The sequence below is a fragment of the Heliconius melpomene genome, chromosome 1 (genome assembly GCF_056956725.1).
Source record: "Heliconius melpomene rosina isolate 202511_hmr_F chromosome 1, ASM5695672v1, whole genome shotgun sequence".
Lineage (NCBI taxonomy): Eukaryota > Metazoa > Arthropoda > Insecta > Lepidoptera > Nymphalidae > Heliconius > Heliconius melpomene.
Window position 1 is genome coordinate 6,797,923 of NC_140389.1, and position 20,857 is coordinate 6,818,779.

General features: G+C 32.1%; 1 protein-coding gene across 1 annotated transcript; it reads left to right on the forward strand.

The window, feature by feature from the left end:
- The first annotated feature begins 1,315 nt into the window (after window positions 1-1,315).
- Window positions 1,316-20,591, forward strand: LOC146541125 (uncharacterized). Its single transcript, XM_085189553.1, has 6 exons — window positions 1,316-1,431; window positions 14,498-14,612; window positions 18,416-18,619; window positions 19,175-19,405; window positions 19,686-19,889; window positions 20,160-20,591. The coding sequence occupies exons 1-6, from the start codon at window positions 1,421-1,423 to the stop codon at window positions 20,304-20,306; spliced, it is 912 nt and encodes a 303-aa protein (XP_085045679.1). The 5' UTR covers window positions 1,316-1,420; the 3' UTR covers window positions 20,307-20,591.
- The last annotated feature ends 266 nt before the right edge of the window (window positions 20,592-20,857 follow it).

The following is a 20,857-nucleotide window of genomic DNA, read 5'->3' on the forward strand; positions in this document are numbered from 1 at the left end:
TTATTGAATAAGACTAATTGTATTAAACACTTTCCAATTTTGGAGTCGCTCCATTATTGATGAGTTAGTTTTAACTGCTTTTTTTTAGAAACATATAAAATTTGTGAGTTCGATCTCCACTCGAGAAAGTGAAATATGTATTTACGTTTATAAATCCGTTTCGTTGCTCTGGGGTCGAGGCAAAGCGCGGCGTTGAGTTCTGCCACTCCAGAATTCGGCAGAAAATAGGGAACATTAGGTTCCCTCTACCTACCTTGCTGTGTGCGGGATACAGCGTGAAGCTGATTTATTCTTTAATTATATAAAATTTTGAACGTTGCGGATTTAATCTCTTGGAAACCCGTCCAATCCAGGACGGATGGACGGTTTCTAAAAAAATATTTTTACTAACCAATACAAAAAAAAACAATACAAATACTTATAGACTTTAAGAATGTGAGGAATAGCATTTTAAAAATAAATAAAAGACTTGTATCTGGTTGTAATTGAAGAATTATTGAATTATCTCATAACTCTACTGTACTTCTTGTAAACGCTAAATAATCGTAAGAGTTTAAAATATTTTACTCAATCACAAATAAGGTTATGGTTCTTGAAAAAAAAAAATTTTTCCTTTTTTAATCTAAGAAAAGTAACTGTAAGATCTGTGTTATTACTAAATATCTGTTATGATCTGTTTGGTATCTGTAAGCTAACTTCTGTTGAGACGTACTTTCTAGTTATGTGGTACTAAAAATAAAGTTATGTGATAAGTAACGAAAAAAATGCAAATCATTTCTAGAACAACAAGCAATTTTTAAACATGCAAGTTATTTCAAAGTGCGGCGTTTAGTTTCGTCACTCAACTTTTCAAACTCGGGCGGAGAGTGGAGAACCAACTATTTTCCCATCAAGTTTCCTTTGGCTTAATGTCTTGTCTCTCTCTCATTTTTAATATTTAAATTCCGGATCGGAATATTGTATCATTAAACTAGGACAATGTGTAAAACAATTTAGGAACGTCTATATCGATTTAGATTAATAATTTGACTATTGAAATAAAATTCCAAATAATTTCTGCTAAAATAAAAACATATTATCATTCTCGTTTTCTCTTTAATGCAACTAATACATTTTTATACAAATACATGCATAAAATAGTGATAACCATTGTATATTAAAAACACTATTTTTAATTCAAACAATAAGACGATTATTTTGAATGGCCGAAGCCCCAATCGTCTGGTAGTTGAGAATATTTTTCCGAATCGCTCGAATTCGCGTAGTATTGCCAAACGGTTGCATTTCTTCTAGCGCTCCGATGTTGCTTATAAATGAGGGTGAAAGCCCGAGCGGCGCAGTTCCTCCCCGCGAGCGTACACTCGTACACTGTAACTGATATTGAAAAATTGTGTTGTGGAAAAAAAATTGTGCAAAAAAAATGGAAATTAGGTAATTATACTCCTTTTCTCTTCGTAATTTTATGTTTAACCATCTTCTTGTAATACTGGAATTCTTGATTTAACGTTTTGAAATCTTTTATTACCTCGAGTTGGTCTTCATTTTGTTACTAGATCATCTGATTACTTGTTATCTGGATTATTTAAGATTGCAGCACACGTAATGGTAGAGAGAGATTTTATTAAAATTTTATACGCCATCGCCATTTCGAAAAAGCAGTAAAGTTGCATATCAAGCCAAATAATGTTTGTACATTTGTGTATACTAAAATAACACATCCTGTTTAATTTACTATTAATATGTGAAATCAATAGCTTTCTACTCAAAGGTAGAGACGGTAGAGTATAATTGTTTATATGAATAAATGGTAAAGTAGTTAATTTTATTAACATAGTTTATTAATTTAAAATATTTTTATTATATACTCATATTCATATACAGCGTAGTCTCGTAAAGACTTCTTTAAAGGTATCGACATTCGACAGCTAGTCTTTAAAAGTTATGAGTACTATACGATCATGTTTCCTATCAGAAATTAAGGTAATCTAAGTTATGGCCAAATATTTTTATTCATTCGGAAAGACCTGATTTTACCGATAATTATAATTATAAACAATTTAATGATGTTATTAATTATTGTGAATATAATATATCAATAATTAAAACAGTCTTCGGTATTAATTAAAACAGAATTTATGGTATATACGACCCAGGAAACGGAACGCATCTAAGATTTAATTACATGAATTACATTAACTTAAGATCACAAGTTCTGTTTAAAACAGAAAAAATGTATTTTTATTATAAGGCAAACATTATAGCGTTTGCTTGTTTTTGAAGAAACTATATCTGACGAAATACTTAATACAATATTTGAGCAAAACATAATAAAATATATTACGTTTTGTGCGAGTACTTTTTATCTTAATATTTGGGAAAGAACATTTATTTTTTACTTCAAAATATTCAACACTACAACTTGCATACGAGAGAAATAAAAAAAAACAAGAAATTTCGCCGATAATTCCATTCATATCATTCCTTTGTACAGAATTTGAAATGATAATCAAAATTTTACCATTAGATAAAGAGTAAAAAAATTATGAAGCTCATTCATTAAAAAAAAGACAGCCGCAAAAATATTTTAAATCATCACTTATAATAAAATTAATCACTTAAATTTTCTACCGATTACGTTTATAATAAATATAAAACGAGATGAAAGTAGATCTAATTTAATTTCCGATGTACAATGAATGCCGATTATCTATAAGTGAAAGTTCTATTTAAATCGATATTACTACAGTTAAGTGTTGTGAGTTGGCATTACAATGGCAATTACAATGGTTTATTTTTATTTTTTATTCAATCTTTATATTTACACTAGCTTTTACCCGTGGCCTCGCCTCCTTGGCCAATATTAATAATAGTTCTCCTCCCCTCGTATAGTGGGTTACATTGAAACGAATAACGTGATAAACCTATAACCTTCCTCGAAAAATATAATTTTCCAATTCGGACTAGGAGTTCCTGAGATTTAACGTTAAACTAACCAGCTCTTTAACTTTTTAATTTTAGTATAAAGATTCAGTTCCCATGTCTGGAAGTAGTAAAAAGCGTTAGCGTATTATGAGCGTGTAAAAGAGTTCAACGAGTTCGAGGCGCATGCGCATTTACATATTTATTTATAAACATAAAAGATAAAGTTATTATACAACTAATGGCATTTAGATACAAAGCGGACATAGATGGATATTTTTCTCATCTTTGTAAATATTAATCAAAAATAGAGTACATATATATTATTTTGCATAATTTAAATATTAAGCAGTATTTCAAAACAAGTTTTCTTATTTAATTTATATATAGGTATTACATTGAATTGTAAAGATGTTAAACAGAAACTACTAAATTAAATGTTCAGTACTTTATAATTAAATACTTCGTTTAATGTATTTTAAACGCATCATACATAAATATCTCAATCCAAATAAGCTACAAATAACGAGGTAACGTATTTCAAAGTACGAGTATTAACATAAGCGTATACACATGATTAAACCACGTGGTTTCGCAATACCTGTTCTAGTCCACAAGTCTGACAATATAACACTCGCATGAAAAATCGAATTGAGATAAAAAAGAGTTTAAATTTGAAGCCCTAAATGATTATAATCATATATTAAAAAAAATAATAAATATTTTTATCTATATTCAAAAGCTTAATGTAACAGTACTTTATTACTTAGTAGCTAGTTTAGATATAAACCCAGAACCGTCGCGTGTAACGAGACAGTTTAGTAAAGAAAATATATGCGTTTTTTATACATGGATACTCATCGACAAACGTTTTAAAGAGTCAATTACTGAATGTCATTGCATGTCGATATTTTATAATAATTAGTTGGACACTATTATGTCCGATACTTATAATTAGAATGCTAAACTTCCTCCATTTTCTATTTAATGCTGCACTGGTATATTACCACCAGGGAACATAATACGCGTGTGGTTTGAATGACACAGGTGAATACACACGGCTCGTTCGCGGTTACAGTTTATAAATATCAGTAGATATTTACAAACTAAACTAATATAATATTATGAGGTCGTTGTAGCCGAGGGGCACAAGGGTTTAGCTGTAACTCGAAAGTCGTGGATTCGATCCTCATTCGATTGAATGAATTATTATTTATTAATATTTTCTTTGCTCTAGCACCAAGCAAAAAGCAAAAGGCGTTGAGTTCCACCACTCAACACGCAATGCCTCGGAAATTTCGGCGGAAAGTGGGATATGGAGTTTCTTAACACTAGGTTCCCTCTGTCTACCATGCTTTGTGCGGGATACGACGTGAAGCTGGAATATATATATATATATATATATATATATATATATATACAGGGTGTCCCAGGAGCCAACGATAAAACGAAACCAGGTGATAGACCAAGTCGTGACAGTTATGAGAAAAATATAAAAAAAATCTTTGTCATGTATTTTTCATATTATATTGATTTTAAAAAATATCGCAAAAACCGACACCCTGTGATGGTTTTTCAAGTCCCAGGACTACAAATATTACTCTTTGTTCATTTTTTTTTCTGTAATGTAATCATGAGTAACCCTTCTGTGAATTACAGTTTAAGATTTAAACATACCTGCATCAGTTTTCAATAAAATGTGGTGTTTTTGCCAAACATTAAATTCAAAATATTTAGTACACCCAACTTTAACCGACTGTACTACAAAAAAAATGTACTACACTGTTTTTGCAAGTAACTTTAAAAGTTGGCGCATTTAATCTGGATTCCGAAATGGTACGACACTTGCTGGATTACTTCTTTGTTGAAGAGAGAAAAATCGAAATACACGATAATCGGGATGACGTTCAGCTTTTTGGTATCTTTTCCGATACATTCTAGCTGCAGCATTTGCGTTACATAACCATTCTCCATGAATGAAATGCATATTGGCAACGTGTCATAGACCGAGTATATGGCCTGCGAGAGCCCGGATTCGAGCACTGTTCTTATAATTCCTGGGCCAGCCCCTAAGTCGGATAAGCGTTGCCTGGGCTAAGTGTTTAGTTTAGGGAGGTCACTGGTGTGGTCTGTGATAGCAGGATACCATCCAAACTCTTATCCGTCTTATAGAGATCGTGATCGATGACTCCAGACTCGTGCATGACGGATCCAAGGTACCTGAACTTTTCCAACTTAGGGGATGACCCAGGACTTATAAGGACAGTGCTCGAGTCCGGGGTCTTGCAGGCGATATACTCGGTCTTTGACACATTGCCAATATGCATTTCATTCATGGAGAATGGTTATGTAACGCAAATGCTGCAGCTAGAATGTATCGGAAAAGATACCAAAAAGCTGAACGTCATCCCGATTATCGTGTATTTCGATTTTTCTCTCTTCAACAAAGAAGTAATCCAGCAAGTGTCGTACCATTTCGGAATCCAGATTAAATGCGCCAACTTTTAAAGTTACTTGCAAAAACAGTGTAGTACATTTTTTTTGTAGTACAGTCGGTTAAAGTTGGGTGTACTAAATATTTTGAATTTAATGTTTGGCAAAAACACCACATTTTATTGAAAACTGATGCAGGTATGTTTAAATCTTAAACTGTAATTCACAGAAGGGTTACTCATGATTACATTACAGAAAAAAAAATGAACAAAGAGTAATATTTGTAGTCCTGGGACTTGAAAAACCATCACAGGGTGTCGGTTTTTGCGATATTTTTTAAAATCAATATAATATGAAAAATACATGACAAAGATTTTTTTTTATATTTTTCTCATAACTGTCACGACTTGGTCTATCACCTGGTTTCGTTTTATCGTTGGCTCCTGGGACACCCTGTATATATATATATATATATATATGTATGTATGTATGTATGTATATGCGAGTCGTACGACATGACATGAGATGAAAAACATATTATGTCTTATATTTTACAACAAAATTCTCTTATCGCTTATACCGCGTCCAGTTTTCACACGAAGCTGCAGGTGGGCATTGCTAGTTGCAACATATCGAACACAGTACCTACCATACCTAAACTCGATTAGGAGCGAGAAACTAACATATCTAAGAATATTATTCAACTGTAGGCTTTATATATTATTATTTAAAGTTAAAATTAATAGTATAAAGTTTTAGGAATCTTGATAGCTGATGATATTTAATTAATGCTATATCCTCTTGCTACTATTTAATTTATTATAATTACGATTTTCTTTAATTTTACGCTATGTTCCACAAGGAGCAGGGTAGGCAGAGGGAACCTGGAACCTAGTATTAAGACATCCCGTTCTCCATTAAGACTACAGACAAAGTTCTAATAAGAGATGTACCATTTTTCAATCTCAGGCTCCTCATGGACTTCTGGTACTTAAAACGCAATCTCTTAAATGTAGGAGGAAAGTTGACAGCAATGTGAGATGTGCCACTAGGTATAATGCATGAATCTGAAATACATTACAATTTCAATAAATTATTTGAGAAAAAAAAAGAAACTATAAAATCTACTCAATAAAATTACAAGTAAATGTGCTTTCGACTCCCGGGAAGGAAATTATTAAGTACACACACATCGTTAATCAATCGTTTATAATTGCATATATATTTTTTATTGGACTCTACATCGCGTTGGCGCGTGGCGTGTACAAACAAATTATATGAGCAATTTAAATTTCAATTAGACAAACAATATTACGACGGAACGCATAATATGTTAAATAATTTTAATTGTATATTATGCTTTTCCGGTCACTTTTATATGTAAATGTTTTTTTGCTAGTCTATATATATTAATGATTCCGATTGACTTGTTGATATTAGTTTGGTTAGTTTCTCACATATATATATTTATTGTATGTTTAAGCACTCGTAAGAGAGATATTGTGGTTCATTTCTTAGAGTTATTTTTGACACTGACTTATTTCGCAGCAATAGCTATGTAAATGTATATTATATTTATTTTTTATCAATATTTAATTTCAGGTACCGGCTTATATTTTAAACATCCTTAGTTATTAAAAAAATGTATTCCAGAATATTATATTTACTATTGTTTATTGTTAAACGTTTCTAGATATTTTAGGTAATAATATTTTGTTTTCGCAGCTTTCTATATCCAAAAAAAACTACAGCAAGATATTTCTACTCGAATTTAAAAACTCCAACTCAGTGAACCAGACAGTGCACTGGTAAAAACAGTATTATTTTCCAATAATTAATGTTATCCGACGCAAATATCTCTTGAATCATTAAATCGTAGATTTCATCAGAATTACCAATAATAATTGGATTCGTGAGAGTATAATAAGATAAAGGATATTGGTTATTTTGTCTTCCGGTAGAGCTCATGCAATATTTAACTGTGTAGTGTATTTTTAGAAATTTACCGATATTAAAAATTTATTTATTTTTAGTAATCCGTGTTTATTTTTAACCAACTGGTCAAAATACAAATATTCCCATTCGTTATTTGTAAATAGGTATAGATAATAAAGTTATTGATAAAAAGCACAGATAAAAAAAACAATACCATCTTCTAATAAATAAGGCAATGAGTATATTTAACATGATATTACACAATTCGACCTTCCGATTCGATAGAGACATTTGCGAGTACATGTCATTCGATTATCGAGTTGACTATTACCAAATCGAATTGAGGGCCGTTACCCAACACGCTTGACGATAAATTACCGTTCATTGAAAGTAAAAAAATACATTTATCTTCAAATGTATTCTTTCTAACAAAGGTGACCTTGGTGGCAGTTTAAGATATAATTCGAGCATGCGACAAAAGGTCTCAGTAACTTATACTCTAGATGTCTTCACTTATTTCAAACTGGAATTCATATTATAAAAGAAATCTTTATCTATATTGTTATTTTGATAAGCTATTTGAATTTGGCGGAGTATACGGAGAGAAAATAATATAACAACACTCCGTTCTCTCTCTATCCAAAGACATCCTTCTCTACATTTCGTCTTATCCGATAACGATAACGAAAGTTTTCTAAGTATATAAATGTTCCTCTGGACCACAAATCTGCTACTATCTTGTTAAACGTTGAATACAGACCAATTGTGTCACAAGTGTCATCTTTCAATGGGCAAATTCATTAGAGACGAGCATTGTTTTGAAAACCGGTCCCGGTTCATACTAAATAATGTCAATGTCTTCAATGAGATAAGTTTCTTGAGAACAACCTTCATGCAAATAAAATTGTATTCAGGTTTTGCAGTTATAGAACTAGATTTCTAAACTTAGCTAACAATATATCATAGAAATAATTTCTATTTTTTTGTTGTTCGTAAAAAAGTTTCTTTCATAATAAATTCATTAAAATATTTGAGTATTTTTTAAAGTATATTAAGTAAACAAATAGACTTTTTATATATTTTTTATTTACAATTTTCAATCTTGCCATGGATTTTTTGATGCCAAAACAATTTACCGTATATTTAGATTAAAACTCTTTCCGAACAACCAATATGAAACAAAAATCAGCAATTTAAAACTAGCTTATTACTTGCTACTATTCTTCAATACGAATCACCTGTGCCCGAGATTAGCAGAATAAACCTATATCTATGGTAATATTGTAAACCTAAAACTCTTCAGCTTTACAATATTACCATAGATATACTACTAATAAATAAATTTCTCATTTAAAATTCAATTTTATCACGATTAGATCTTAAAGTAGCCATATATTGATATAAAATTATACGCTGTTTCCCGAAGAAAACCAACGTGACGTATTATATAATACGAACGAAGGAAAGTGAAATCTCGAGATAATGTCGCATCGGCACGCGATACTTGCACTGCCGTCTGCACACTGCGGACCAACTGACGTTGTATGACTCAGCTTTTATATTCGTGTTATTTTTATTATAATCAATGAAATGGACTACCGCTATAACAATATTACCATAAAAATTACAAGCTTTTTATGGTAATATTGTGGTAGTGGAAATCCATTGATATGGTTAGTGTTATGTTAAGAACATATATGGAATTAATGTCTATTGAATGTAATGCAGGATAGCTGCCAACTAATGTAATAGATTATACCATTGATTTTGAAAAGAGCAACTGTTGAGTTTCTTGCCGGCTCTTCTCAGCAGAACTGCCTTCCGAACCGGTGGTAGCTTTTTGTTCATATGTTGATTCGACGATTCAAAAGTGCTTATTATAAGTTTATTTGAATAAAGAATATTTTGAATTTGAATTTGAATTGACAGGGGCGGCTCTAGCTCGTATAGCGCCCGTGTGCAATGAAACCCTGGCGTGGCGCCTTCTAGGCTTTTATTCAGCAGGCTAGGAGAGAACCTAGTGTTAGGACACTTCGTTTCCTATATTCCGTATCTTATTAGTATTTTGGAAGCTTTGCGTTGGGTTACCTACCCAAGGACCAGGACCAGGACGAAGAAAATGGAAATATTAAATATTTCATTTTCATGAGTGAGAATCAAACCCACGACCTGTCGCATTTACAGGCACAGTCTACATCGAGAAAATTAATTTAACATATCCCGTAGACCACGTATTAACGTTACGTTTCTAATTTTGTCGATATACAAGTGCGAAATAAAAAATAAGATCAATGCTATTGTGCAATAAATATAAATTATAAGAATTGAGGAAATATTGTTTATAGTTCAATAAACATTTAACATGTGTGAAGGATGTAAGCTGTTTTGACCTTTTAGTTTGATTTATTCTAATATCTATTTTTATTTATCATTTAGAAATATCGTAATGTTAATTAAATTTATGGTGAATTAGATGGTATTTTGTTATTATTCAGGTATTTATCCCATTTCGCTTACACCAATTTAGTCTAGAATCTAGACTAAACTAGAATCTAGACTAGAGTCTAGACTAGAATCTAGACTAGTCTAGATGGTGAGACCCACATATCGTTGGTACATTGCATTCTCCTCCAAAAATTACTTTTTACTTTATTATTACTAACAATCCTCTATACAATTGCTGAAATGAATAAAAAAATTAGTTTAGTTTTTAATACCATAAGAAACCTATGCAAATTTTATTGTAAAAATATACACATTAATTATTATTAAATTCTAAAAAATCTAAAGGTCGAGTGATTCATTGTCACATTTACCTGTTTAAGAGTAAATCTTAGTAAAAAGATTTCCTTATTATTGTTAACATAATGTGTAGTATATGCAAAATTATATTTAAATGATTTACGTGACATTAATTATTTTATTATTTCCATAATGAGATTGTTTCCAGAATAATTTTATAAACGTATAAAAATAAAATTGAAAGGTCCACAGGTCCAAAGTTGAAATTTCGTACATATTCCGGTCTAATTATATTTGAACTTCTTATCGCTAGATTAGTTTTTTTACTTATCCTATAGATATTTAAACAATTTCTTTTGATCTTATACAGGATTTTAAAGATAATAAACTTAGCTTGATAATATTTTTCTAAATACTTATAGTTAACTCTTGTTTTGTTTATTTAAAGCTATCTTTATATAGATTACTTAAATTACCTTATTACACGGTTATCAATTTGTCTGTTTTAAACACTTTTCTCATCACAACGTTGCGTTTCATTGTCAAGTAATGAAACTCGAGGCCGGTGAGTGATTACTTTTAAGCAATATACTGAATCCAATTTACTTATTTTCATTAAAAAACGCATTTAAAAACTAACTTTTATAGTTTTTACAATCTATTTGTATATGTTTTTATTGTATTTCGTAAAGTTTTTATTTATATTGCTGGTATTTGATTGAATTAAAATTAATCATAGTTGAGCCTTGATATTTTTCTAAACTATTACACGGCTCTCGTTGATAATGTCTAATTTGATTTGTTATTGCATAGATACTTTACTTATTATAATTGATTTATGGAATAATATGGAAATTTTTAAATAAATATAGTGTTTTTTTTAGCTTTATGCACATTGCAGGGTATTCAGATGGAATCTGGGAACCTAATGTTAAGACACTCCGTTCCCATTAAGACGCTTCCGTTTTTTATTTCCACCGAATTCTTGAGATATTGCGTATTGAGTCTCGTTGCCAGCGTGAGAAATTAAAATATTAAATATCTTATTCTCCAAGTAGGAATCGAACCCATAATCGCCGTTTCATGTATTAGTGTATTAACTTAAATGTAAGCATATTACTATTAATGTTGTATTTACCTGATTATCACTTGAAACAAGAGTCCTACATATTAATCTCAAAATTTATAGGCTTTCTACATCCGTAGTTCGACATACCAATCGCAATCGTCATGTTTAGGTACAGTACAGTCTGTTACATAAATTAGCAATTTTAAAACTAATTAAAAGTAACCATTTCAAAATTATAATTATTATTATACAATTTAATTTGGGTGTTACAAATAACTGACTTAGAAATTTAATAAAATATGACACAATTTTAAGTTTGTTATTGAGCGGCGTAGCGGTACATTGACGTAATATTTAATAATAGCCTCATTTCACAAGAAAGTCGAGTGCCATACTCAGAATAAAATGCTGAATATATAAATTCTTCATTCATTACCGTAGCATAGATGGAATATGTCTATAGCAGCTTGTATTTATTCATATATATGTGTTTTTAATTTTAATACAAAATATCACAGCTGAGCAAAACTAAAAAAGATTAATAAAATAAATATATTTCTTTTAAATCGTTTTCTTCACATTTGTAGGTTAATAAATGCAAGCAATGTAACAATAAGATCGCTCACCGATAAGCGCGTTGTTATATGTACCTAATTATTTTTACATCATGTTTATTTATTTATATTAGAAATGTATTTTTAATGAATTTTAAGAAAAGTATTTTTTTCGTTTATCTTCATGTCTTGCCTTGCTTAATGGGATAAGTAGGAAGAACTATTTTTTTATTTCCTATGTCCTTCTTAAATACTACGTGGAATGATGGCAACAATAAAATAATTATATTAAGAATTATATTACGGCTACCATAGAACTAAATAAACCTAGGACTATAGCGTTCACGCTCATAAATGCCTCAATGGCGTCAAAAACAATAAAAAAAGATTACTACAAAAAAAATTAAGCACAATGAACTTAAACTTTAAACCATAAATGGGCAGAATTACTCAGTAGTAAGTTGTAACCTATAAAAAAATCGACACCAATACTTTATTACGCATGTAGGTAATAATACAATATAAAACCAGTTAAAAATTACAAGAAGCTTATTTTTTATTACCGAGGAAAAGTCAAGATATGCAAGTCAAGTCAACATTAAACAACTTATCATCAGATGAGTTTACGTAACGAGTGTCTCCTTTTGAAGCTAAAAAACAATTTCTAAAGGCCGTTGCGTAATTTTAATATGGCTACTGCTATAAATAAAACGTCAAAAGCCGTCGCGTCAAATTTTAAATGTAATAACTTTCTTCAGATCTAATTACAGTTTAGTTTTGTGAATATCACGTTACACCAATGATTAAATATATATAGGTAGTGTATATATATGTAGTGGTATGTTGGAAAAGGGAAACGTAGTGTAAAGTTACTTCGTTCTCCACTTTCCTCCCAATTTTTTGAGATATTGCTGTATATTGAGAATGGGAAAATAAAAATATATAAAAATATATATAAATATCCCTTGGCGGAGAATACACAACCGTCGCTTTTGTAGTCTGAATTTTTTAAATTTTTATTTTGGGATATATGAGAGAGAGAGAGAAGGACGAGACAGGGAGAGATAACCTAGAGATTGTTACCTCTAATGCCATAATTTAATGCAGCAATTTCTCTAACACCACAAACAATCTTTAACATTTGAACCGACACATTTATTTAACCATTTGGTTAACTGAGATTTTGATAATAAATTTTAAATTACACAACAGCTTTCTTCAGACCTAATTATAGCTGAGTAAATACCATGCCACACCCACGAGCCTACCGACGACCAGTCAATCTTGTATTGCAATACGTGTATAAGTTATACAGTATATGTACTGTATAAGCCACATTGATGCTCTAGTCTACTACCATTAAACATGTATAGTTTAAGTTTATCGAAATACAGTAACTTTTATAATATGTTCATTTATTAGTCGTTCCGAGCTTAATGAAGATTCAGATTTAATTTGGTTCAAAGTTAGGTATATTTATAATACAGATATTTTGCTCTAAAATTTATGAAAAGTGATTTATCACTTGGTTTTGTCCGTCTATCTTACAAGATGGAGATCGTCTTGACGTTAAGCCGCCCGAATTAAAAACATAACGCCGAACTTTATGAAAATAATTAACTCACTGTACCTCGATTACAATATGAAATATATATTTTTTATCTTAAAATTGGCAAATACAAAAGGGCTGAAAGTTGAAACAGAATTAAGAAATTCTTCACAGTTTGCAGTCGCAACTATAGTGTAAGCGTAACGCATTGCTGCGGTCACAGCTACTGCCGCCATTGCGGGTTGCCAACGAGGGAACCACTGAACTTAATGGACGTTGCAACTGTAATGCATTTTAATGCAACTATTTTGAGAAGCAAATGTTCCGCCATTCAACACGCAATGCCTCCAGAACTTGGCGAAAAGAGAGCGGAGTGTCTTTACAAGCTTATACTTGGGTCTTTCTGTCTATCCTGCCACATTACACAATGAGGTTTTATATGAAGATGTAAAAGGAATTTTCAATTTTAAAAAGAACTCTACATTAGTTAGGTTTTAATAAATTGAAATCTGTTCTCCATAGACGGGAGGCCTATATTTGTTATTATTATTTATATAAAAAGTTAACTTAGATAGGCTTTAAATCCTTTTCTAAATATCATGTCATTTCTATGTTTATATAGTAGGTATCTAGAAATGCATTTAAAAACAGTAGAAAGTGAATTCCGAACACGTAATGCTATTACCGCATTTGGCCGAAGGTGCCACAATAAGTAGTCAATATTTGACAATTCCTCATTACTGCTACTTTCCTGGTACGGCTACTTTCTACATTAATTATTTATCTGGCAATGATATTATTAATTATCCATGTTTTACTAAAACATTTCTATTTGAGATTATGTAATGATTCCTGTAAGGGATATGTGACTTTTATAATCTAATACTTATCTACGTAATACAATTATAGTACATTTTTTTCATAATAATCGTGATAAAATTCGATTCGGATTCGATTATACGTTTAATTTCATCGTATTTTCAACAAGTGTGGATACAATTCCCAATCGGAGAATAATTTATTTTCATTTCATAACTCTGGTAGCATGGCCAAAGCGTGGGCGGCATTGAGATCGGCCGCTGAACACGCATTGTTTTGAAAAATGGGCGGAAAATGAGGAATGAAGCTTTACAGTGTATCATCCCGCATACAGTCTGTACCCCCAGAGTGGGAATCGTACTCATAGCCTTAGCGTTGCCACTGCGCCACGACGACCTCAATTTTTTGAGACCACAACAACTACTTTGTATACATAGTACGTATATTTAAATTTATGTACCGCTCCTTTGGTTTTAGGTGGAGTTTATTCATAGCGCTGCTTCTCCTCGGAGTCGCTGTGGCGTCTGAAGAGGAAGACGATGTACCTGATGCGGGAGTGGAGGGAGACGAAGAACTGGCTTTAGATCAAGAGGTATTTAATTGTTTAATTATTTATTAAGCCTCAAGTATTGTGATCATATAAGGAATAGTCTGGAGGATAGCTTTGTCAAAATGATAACATGACTATCAAAGTGTGCCCACTCCAGAAATCTTACTAATAAAACATTTGCCTCGAAAAAATTAAAAAAACAACGTTTCAACACGAACATACCCTGTTCAAAGGTAAAGTCCAGGCCTGTCCAAAAAATATCTTTAGAAGAATTATTAGTAAAGCTTACATACATGGTAAGCTAACTTTAGCTCTATTATTTAAAGTAGTTGTAATGTTTCATAATAGCACAATATTCGTAGGTATCTCAATAATTGCTATACTTCCGACGGACCGCAGCTGTGTCGATAACGTTTACTTTCATTCGCCGTAATGATTATCGTCTGATGTAAGACAAGGGAACCTATAGGGTTTATCTATCTATGCTTCGCTAACATAACTTATTTGACCTAAAGCTACCTTGTTTCTTACATCATTTTATGTTTATGTTTAAGGAAGTATAGAAATCAATCGCAGTCGTTAATTTAAGCATATATCTGCTATATCTATTTTTATTTATCTACTAGCGGCTCGCTCGCGGTTTCACCCGCGTGAACTATGTTATTATTAATTTCTGTCTCCATGACTACGTCCTAGTGACGTCTATGCAAAATTTGAGACTCCTAGCATTTGTAGTAACGAAGTTTCATACAAACTTTCGACCCCAAAAACAACCCCTTAGAAGTCGAATATTGCAAATTCCCGTCTTAGCGAGCACCTACGTCCTATAAGTAACTCCTATGCAAAATTTGAGATTTCTAGCACTTGTAGTTTCTGAGATTTCATGATGAGTGAGTGACCTTTCGATTTTATATATATAGATTTAAGGGAAACAATATTTAAAATAGAAGCGTTTGGGGCCAGGCAGGGCACAAGCTTACTATTGAAATGCGTAAAGCTCTATTTAAACCGACATCCTTTTTCAAAAAGGATGAGGTTCTATATTCCATATCTATATATATTGTATGTGTGCCCGTTCTTTACTTACTCATTGACTGACTAGACATAACATAAAATTATTTCTGAACCATCTCCTATAAGAAATATATCAATCAAATAATAACTAACGCTGTATAGTGAATCAATAGACAAATAGCATCGGAATGCAATTTTTGGTATCTTACAAGTAGTGAAAGTCGAGTTCATTAGTTACTTTTATATTTTTTGTCAATTTATAAGATCGAAAGTTACCTAGAACTGCTTTCATTTGAGCAGCGTTCGATTATTTTCTTTTATACATTTTTTTTAAATTTCTTCTTTCATTTTTATATACTATGTCGTTTTATGTAATTTATGAGTACTATTACTACTTCACCAGCGACCCCCATATATCTCCACCACGATTTCTTCGCTCCAGTATCTAGGCAAGAAACGGCGTTGAGTTCCACCACTCAATGCCTACAGAATTGGCAAGTGGGGAGCAGAGTGTCTTAACACTAGGCTCTGCTTACTCTGCTACACGCCATACAGCGTTAAGCTAAAAAGAAGCCTATATTATTAGCCTATAATATTGTGTAACACTTTCCAGTATTTAACCTATTGTATCTATAACATAAAACTAATCTGCATAACAAACAACCCAAGAAAAAGGCTGCATATATCAATATGCATATTCTTGTAACGTCATTACGTAATTTCGCTTCGTGTTAAGCCGTGTTCTTAGTAGCAAAAAGCAGAAATACATTAGTGTCATCGCGTGGGAAAATTGTGTTAGCAGGTGCCTTCAAACAATGGGATATGCCTCGCAGGGTAGGTAAAAGAGAAGTATTGAGATACTACTTTCTCCACGCATCGTCCCATTTTTGATTCATTGCGTATTCAATGGTGCAACCCAACGCCGCACTTTGTCTTGCTAATAGAGTGAGGAAATAAAAATAGTTAATTCCTTCCCGTGGTAATTGAACTCACGACCGTTTCGTTTAGTCAGGCGCTGTGTTGCTGCAGTAATAGCAAAGCTTTGAACCTATTGATTCATATTTTTTCTTTAATTATTTCTTTAATTAACAATCAAAAATGGCAGTGCAAAAGTGGTGAATGAAAATTATATATTTGACTGCATTCGCAATGGTAATGGATTCAAATCCCATGCGGGGAAATTGTTATATTTACATTTGGTGCCATGCCCAAATGAATATAATATAGGCATTAGGTTCTACCTTTAAAGAAAGTGTTTCTTACTGAATATCCGAAACATTCCTAAGTACCTACATAAATTTATAAAAATAAAAAAAAATCTACTGTCACGCACGAACAGTGCAATGCAATGTAAATATTTCAATCTATTGGTATTTATTTTTTCACGTCCCTGCCGTACACGACTGCCATTGTGTCGAGTTATGGAACAGCTATAGGTAGAAACTGTATTGAAACCTACCTGTTATTCAATAGGCACATTTCACAATTATTGTTTCTACATTAAACAGTGTTTGACGTTTTCGCGCCATTTATCTATGTAGGCACCTGTTCTGTGGGCAATTTGAAATTAGTTTTTTCTTATTTAACTTTTGAGTTGTGTAGAGGCCTTCATGGTATTTTATCCCCACTCGAAAGATTGATATTTTTTTAATTTTACGCTCTCTTCCACGGATAACAGAGTTGGCAGAAGGAACCTGGTAACCTAGTTAAGACACACTATTTCTATGATGAAGACACTTCCGTTCCCTATTTTTCACCGAATTCTGAAGGCATTCTGTATTGAGTGGCGGATTTCCACGCCGTAGTAGGGAAGGATTCTTCCTTCTTTCCTCTGCTCTGGTAAACTAAGCGTTAAGTTTCACCACTCAACAAGTACATATTAGGTTGATATTGGAACTGAGTAACTGTGCTGAGTACCTTCTTTAAAATTTAATAATTTATAATAGTTTTTACCCTTTTGATATATGGCACTCGTAGTAATATTTAAAATAAATTGGATCAAATCCAAAAAACCTCGACATTTACCTGAACTTATAAAGCCTCTTAACATTATGTATAAGAAGTTAAAAGAACAGGATGTCGCTTTTTAATCATTTTACCTTTTATAAATCTCATTAAGCATGATATAAAAACATATTTTTTTAAATTAATCTTTAAATAAGATGATATTTTGTAGAATTTACGTATTCCATAATTATATAGCAAATTCTTTGTTATTTGTATTCTACCTACTTATTTTTTTTATGAAGAGGCAACCTAGTATTAGGTAAGACACTCCGTTCCCTCTTCATTATCATATTCTCCAAAGTAATTATTTTTATCTAAAGTACATTAAAATATTTATAGCTTTAATATATTTACGTAGACTCAGATACATAGTATCGTCAGTCCATACTACATATAGATTTTTAAAAAACACGATATAAAAATTTCGTAATAATTTATGATCTTTAACGTTCAGATTTCATATAATTATATATGTGGGATGCTGGGATGTACTAGTTTTCATTGTTAGAACGAAAGCCACCTACAACGTCGTTTTGTAATATTTTCATATCTAACTATCATAGTAACATAAATACATACAAAGTCTCTAGTATTGAGGTACACATAGGAAGAAATTAGCATAAGACCAATTTTTTTACCCATTTTTAGTCTCATTCCGAACATGTTCAAATTAAAAGAACCGTATGGTGTTATTTATTTTCGGAAAACTATTTTTTAATTTAAAAGAAAGTTGATACTCTAATGCTATGAAATAATAATAAAATATCAATAATAATTTAAGCTATAAAATCAAACTAAAATGTACTATTCTCTTTTGATATCAGGAAACACGCAATCTCAGACCACGAGCATATAACCAAGCTGGTTACTCGAACACACTACCTAGCGGTTTCCGGCCCACACCTTCGTTAGCTGAACTGGCAGGTTACCAGAGGCCGCAGCAAGAACAGCAGGAATATGAGGTACCAGCCAGACAACAGATCTATGTGGAGGAGCAGAGACCACCAGTTAGAGCACCTCATAGGAAGGTAAATAAATAGAAGTTAAAAAATTAATGTGGTGTCGTGGGACACCAGGTAGGAACGCAGTTCCTTCGGCTAATGTAGAATCGACACAAATTGCAAAAAAAGTCGTCCTCAATTTTATGTAGGTTTTCTTGATTTTTCTCTTAAATTTTGCTGATTAGTTTTTATTTAAGTACAAAAAAGTATTTAGGAAATTCAGTATTTTAGGAAATAATAAATATATAGAAAGAGGGGGAAAGAGAAAGGTATTATACACTACTCGTCTGTGTATGCGACTGTCGCGCCTGCGCACGTCTCATTTAACGGTTTTATTCCACGCATTTTTCTTACGGTTTTACTATCACATTTTTTTCAGTTCTGTCACGCAGCGAAATCACTATCCCTTCCAAGCCTGCCGTAAGGAACTTCGTTCCAAAAATGGAGAAAGTAACCACTGATTATTATAATAATATTCAATTAATCAGTATTAGCCATCATTCTTTTTTTTTATGTGACCGCATATATAGCTTGGTAATTTTTTTATGTAGTTGTGTTCTAAAGCTTTTTAATTTTCGACAGCCTCAAGAGAACCGTCCATCTAAAATCCAGCAGCAACTCTTGGAAGAAGAAGAAGAAGAGAAGGAGGAGCCCGACCGTCTTTCTCAATTGTTGCAGCAATCTAAATTCGATTGTGTGAGCAAAAATACTGGGTACTACGCCGACCAGGAGCTGAACTGCGAGGTGTTCCATTACTGTCAAGACAATGTTAAGCATTCGTGGATCTGCCCCGACGGATTTACTTTCCATCAGGTATTTTAGTAGTAGAATATAAATAGTATTAAAGCGTAAAGAAGCATAAAATAATAATACGAGTACAATTCGTACATATATTATGAAATCTTAAGGAGAAGAGGATCTTTGAATTATATATTAGTAATTTAATATCTGTGACCTGTGTAATGTTGGATCTCGTATAATGGTCGTAGTGCTTTTGGTATACAGTGCCTACATTAAATAAATAGTACATAGTTTTTTTGTAAAATAAACATATTCAAATAACTAGGTTAATTTATCTATTCGTCTTTTATAGGTCCATCTGATTTGCATGCCGCCTACACATGACAACATCTGCCAGAAGTCCCAAAAGTACCACTTCGTCAATGACTACCTCTACCGCCCCATCAACGAAGAGGAGGTTCAGAGGAAACCTAACGTGTCCCTTAAGTACTCCGACAGGTTCTACCCCGCTGAAGTGTACAGGGATGACCGTTTTGAACAGGAAGAAGATGAAGAGGTGAGAATTTTTAAATGTAGGTACTATAAATTATAATGAACTTTTATGAACACTTTCCGCCGAAATCTGCATTGCAGGCTGCAGGCATTGCGTGTTGCATGGTGGAACTCAACGTCGCGCTTTGCCTCGAAGCCAGAGCGAAGAAATAAAATAATAAATATTTCATTTCCTCGAATGGGAATCTAACCAACAACCTGTCGCGTTTACTATTAAATAAATTATTTAATAACTACATATTTGATAATAATACATTAAAATCTTACGATACAGGAAGAAGAACCACGCAGAGCTCCCCCCGCGCAACAAGCAAGACCAGCCAGACCTCAATACCAGCCTCAAGTATTCCGATCCGCTGAAGAAGTCAACATACCCTTAGTCCAGAGACGCCCTCAGCGCCCTTACGATTTCGACAATTAACTTTAGAAAATAAGATTATTTAATTCTTGCGTACAGTATTTCAGCTCAGCTTTGTAATTTGCCAAATAACTGTTATTGCATACTGTCATTGACCAATGTTAAGTTCAATTCACGTTTAATAGTTTTGATGCCTACATTGCGTGATAGGTCCCGAAATTCATTATTTAAGTGTAATGTTAACGAATTTATTTATAGTGTACAATAATCTGTTGTAATAAGTTACAAATTAGTTGTAAGCTAGTCTTTGTGTTAAATATAATAAGAAAATAAAAAATATGTAAATTAGGTGGAACTTTTATTATTTTATATATAAGTAAATATAAAAAATCTTTAATGATTCAATGAAATTCGAGAATCGAGATTAATTTCGAGCATTTATTATATATATTACGTGAAAAAAGTAGAGGGAACGTGGTATTTCTCCATTATATATATCGTGAGAAATTCTTTCAAATGATGTTTGAATCCATATCCCACTATGATTTACTTAAATCGACTTAATTTTTTATCATATTACGTTCCATTCAACGTAGAAAAAGCTATGAATGATA

Coding starts and splice junctions, on each gene's coding strand:
- LOC146541125 (XM_085189553.1), top strand. Junction 18,620..19,174: donor TTAGAGCACCTCATAGGAAG/GTAAATAAATAG, acceptor AATTTTCGACAG/CCTCAAGAGAACCGTCCATC. Junction 19,890..20,159: donor AACAGGAAGAAGATGAAGAG/GTGAGAATTTTT, acceptor CTTACGATACAG/GAAGAAGAACCACGCAGAGC.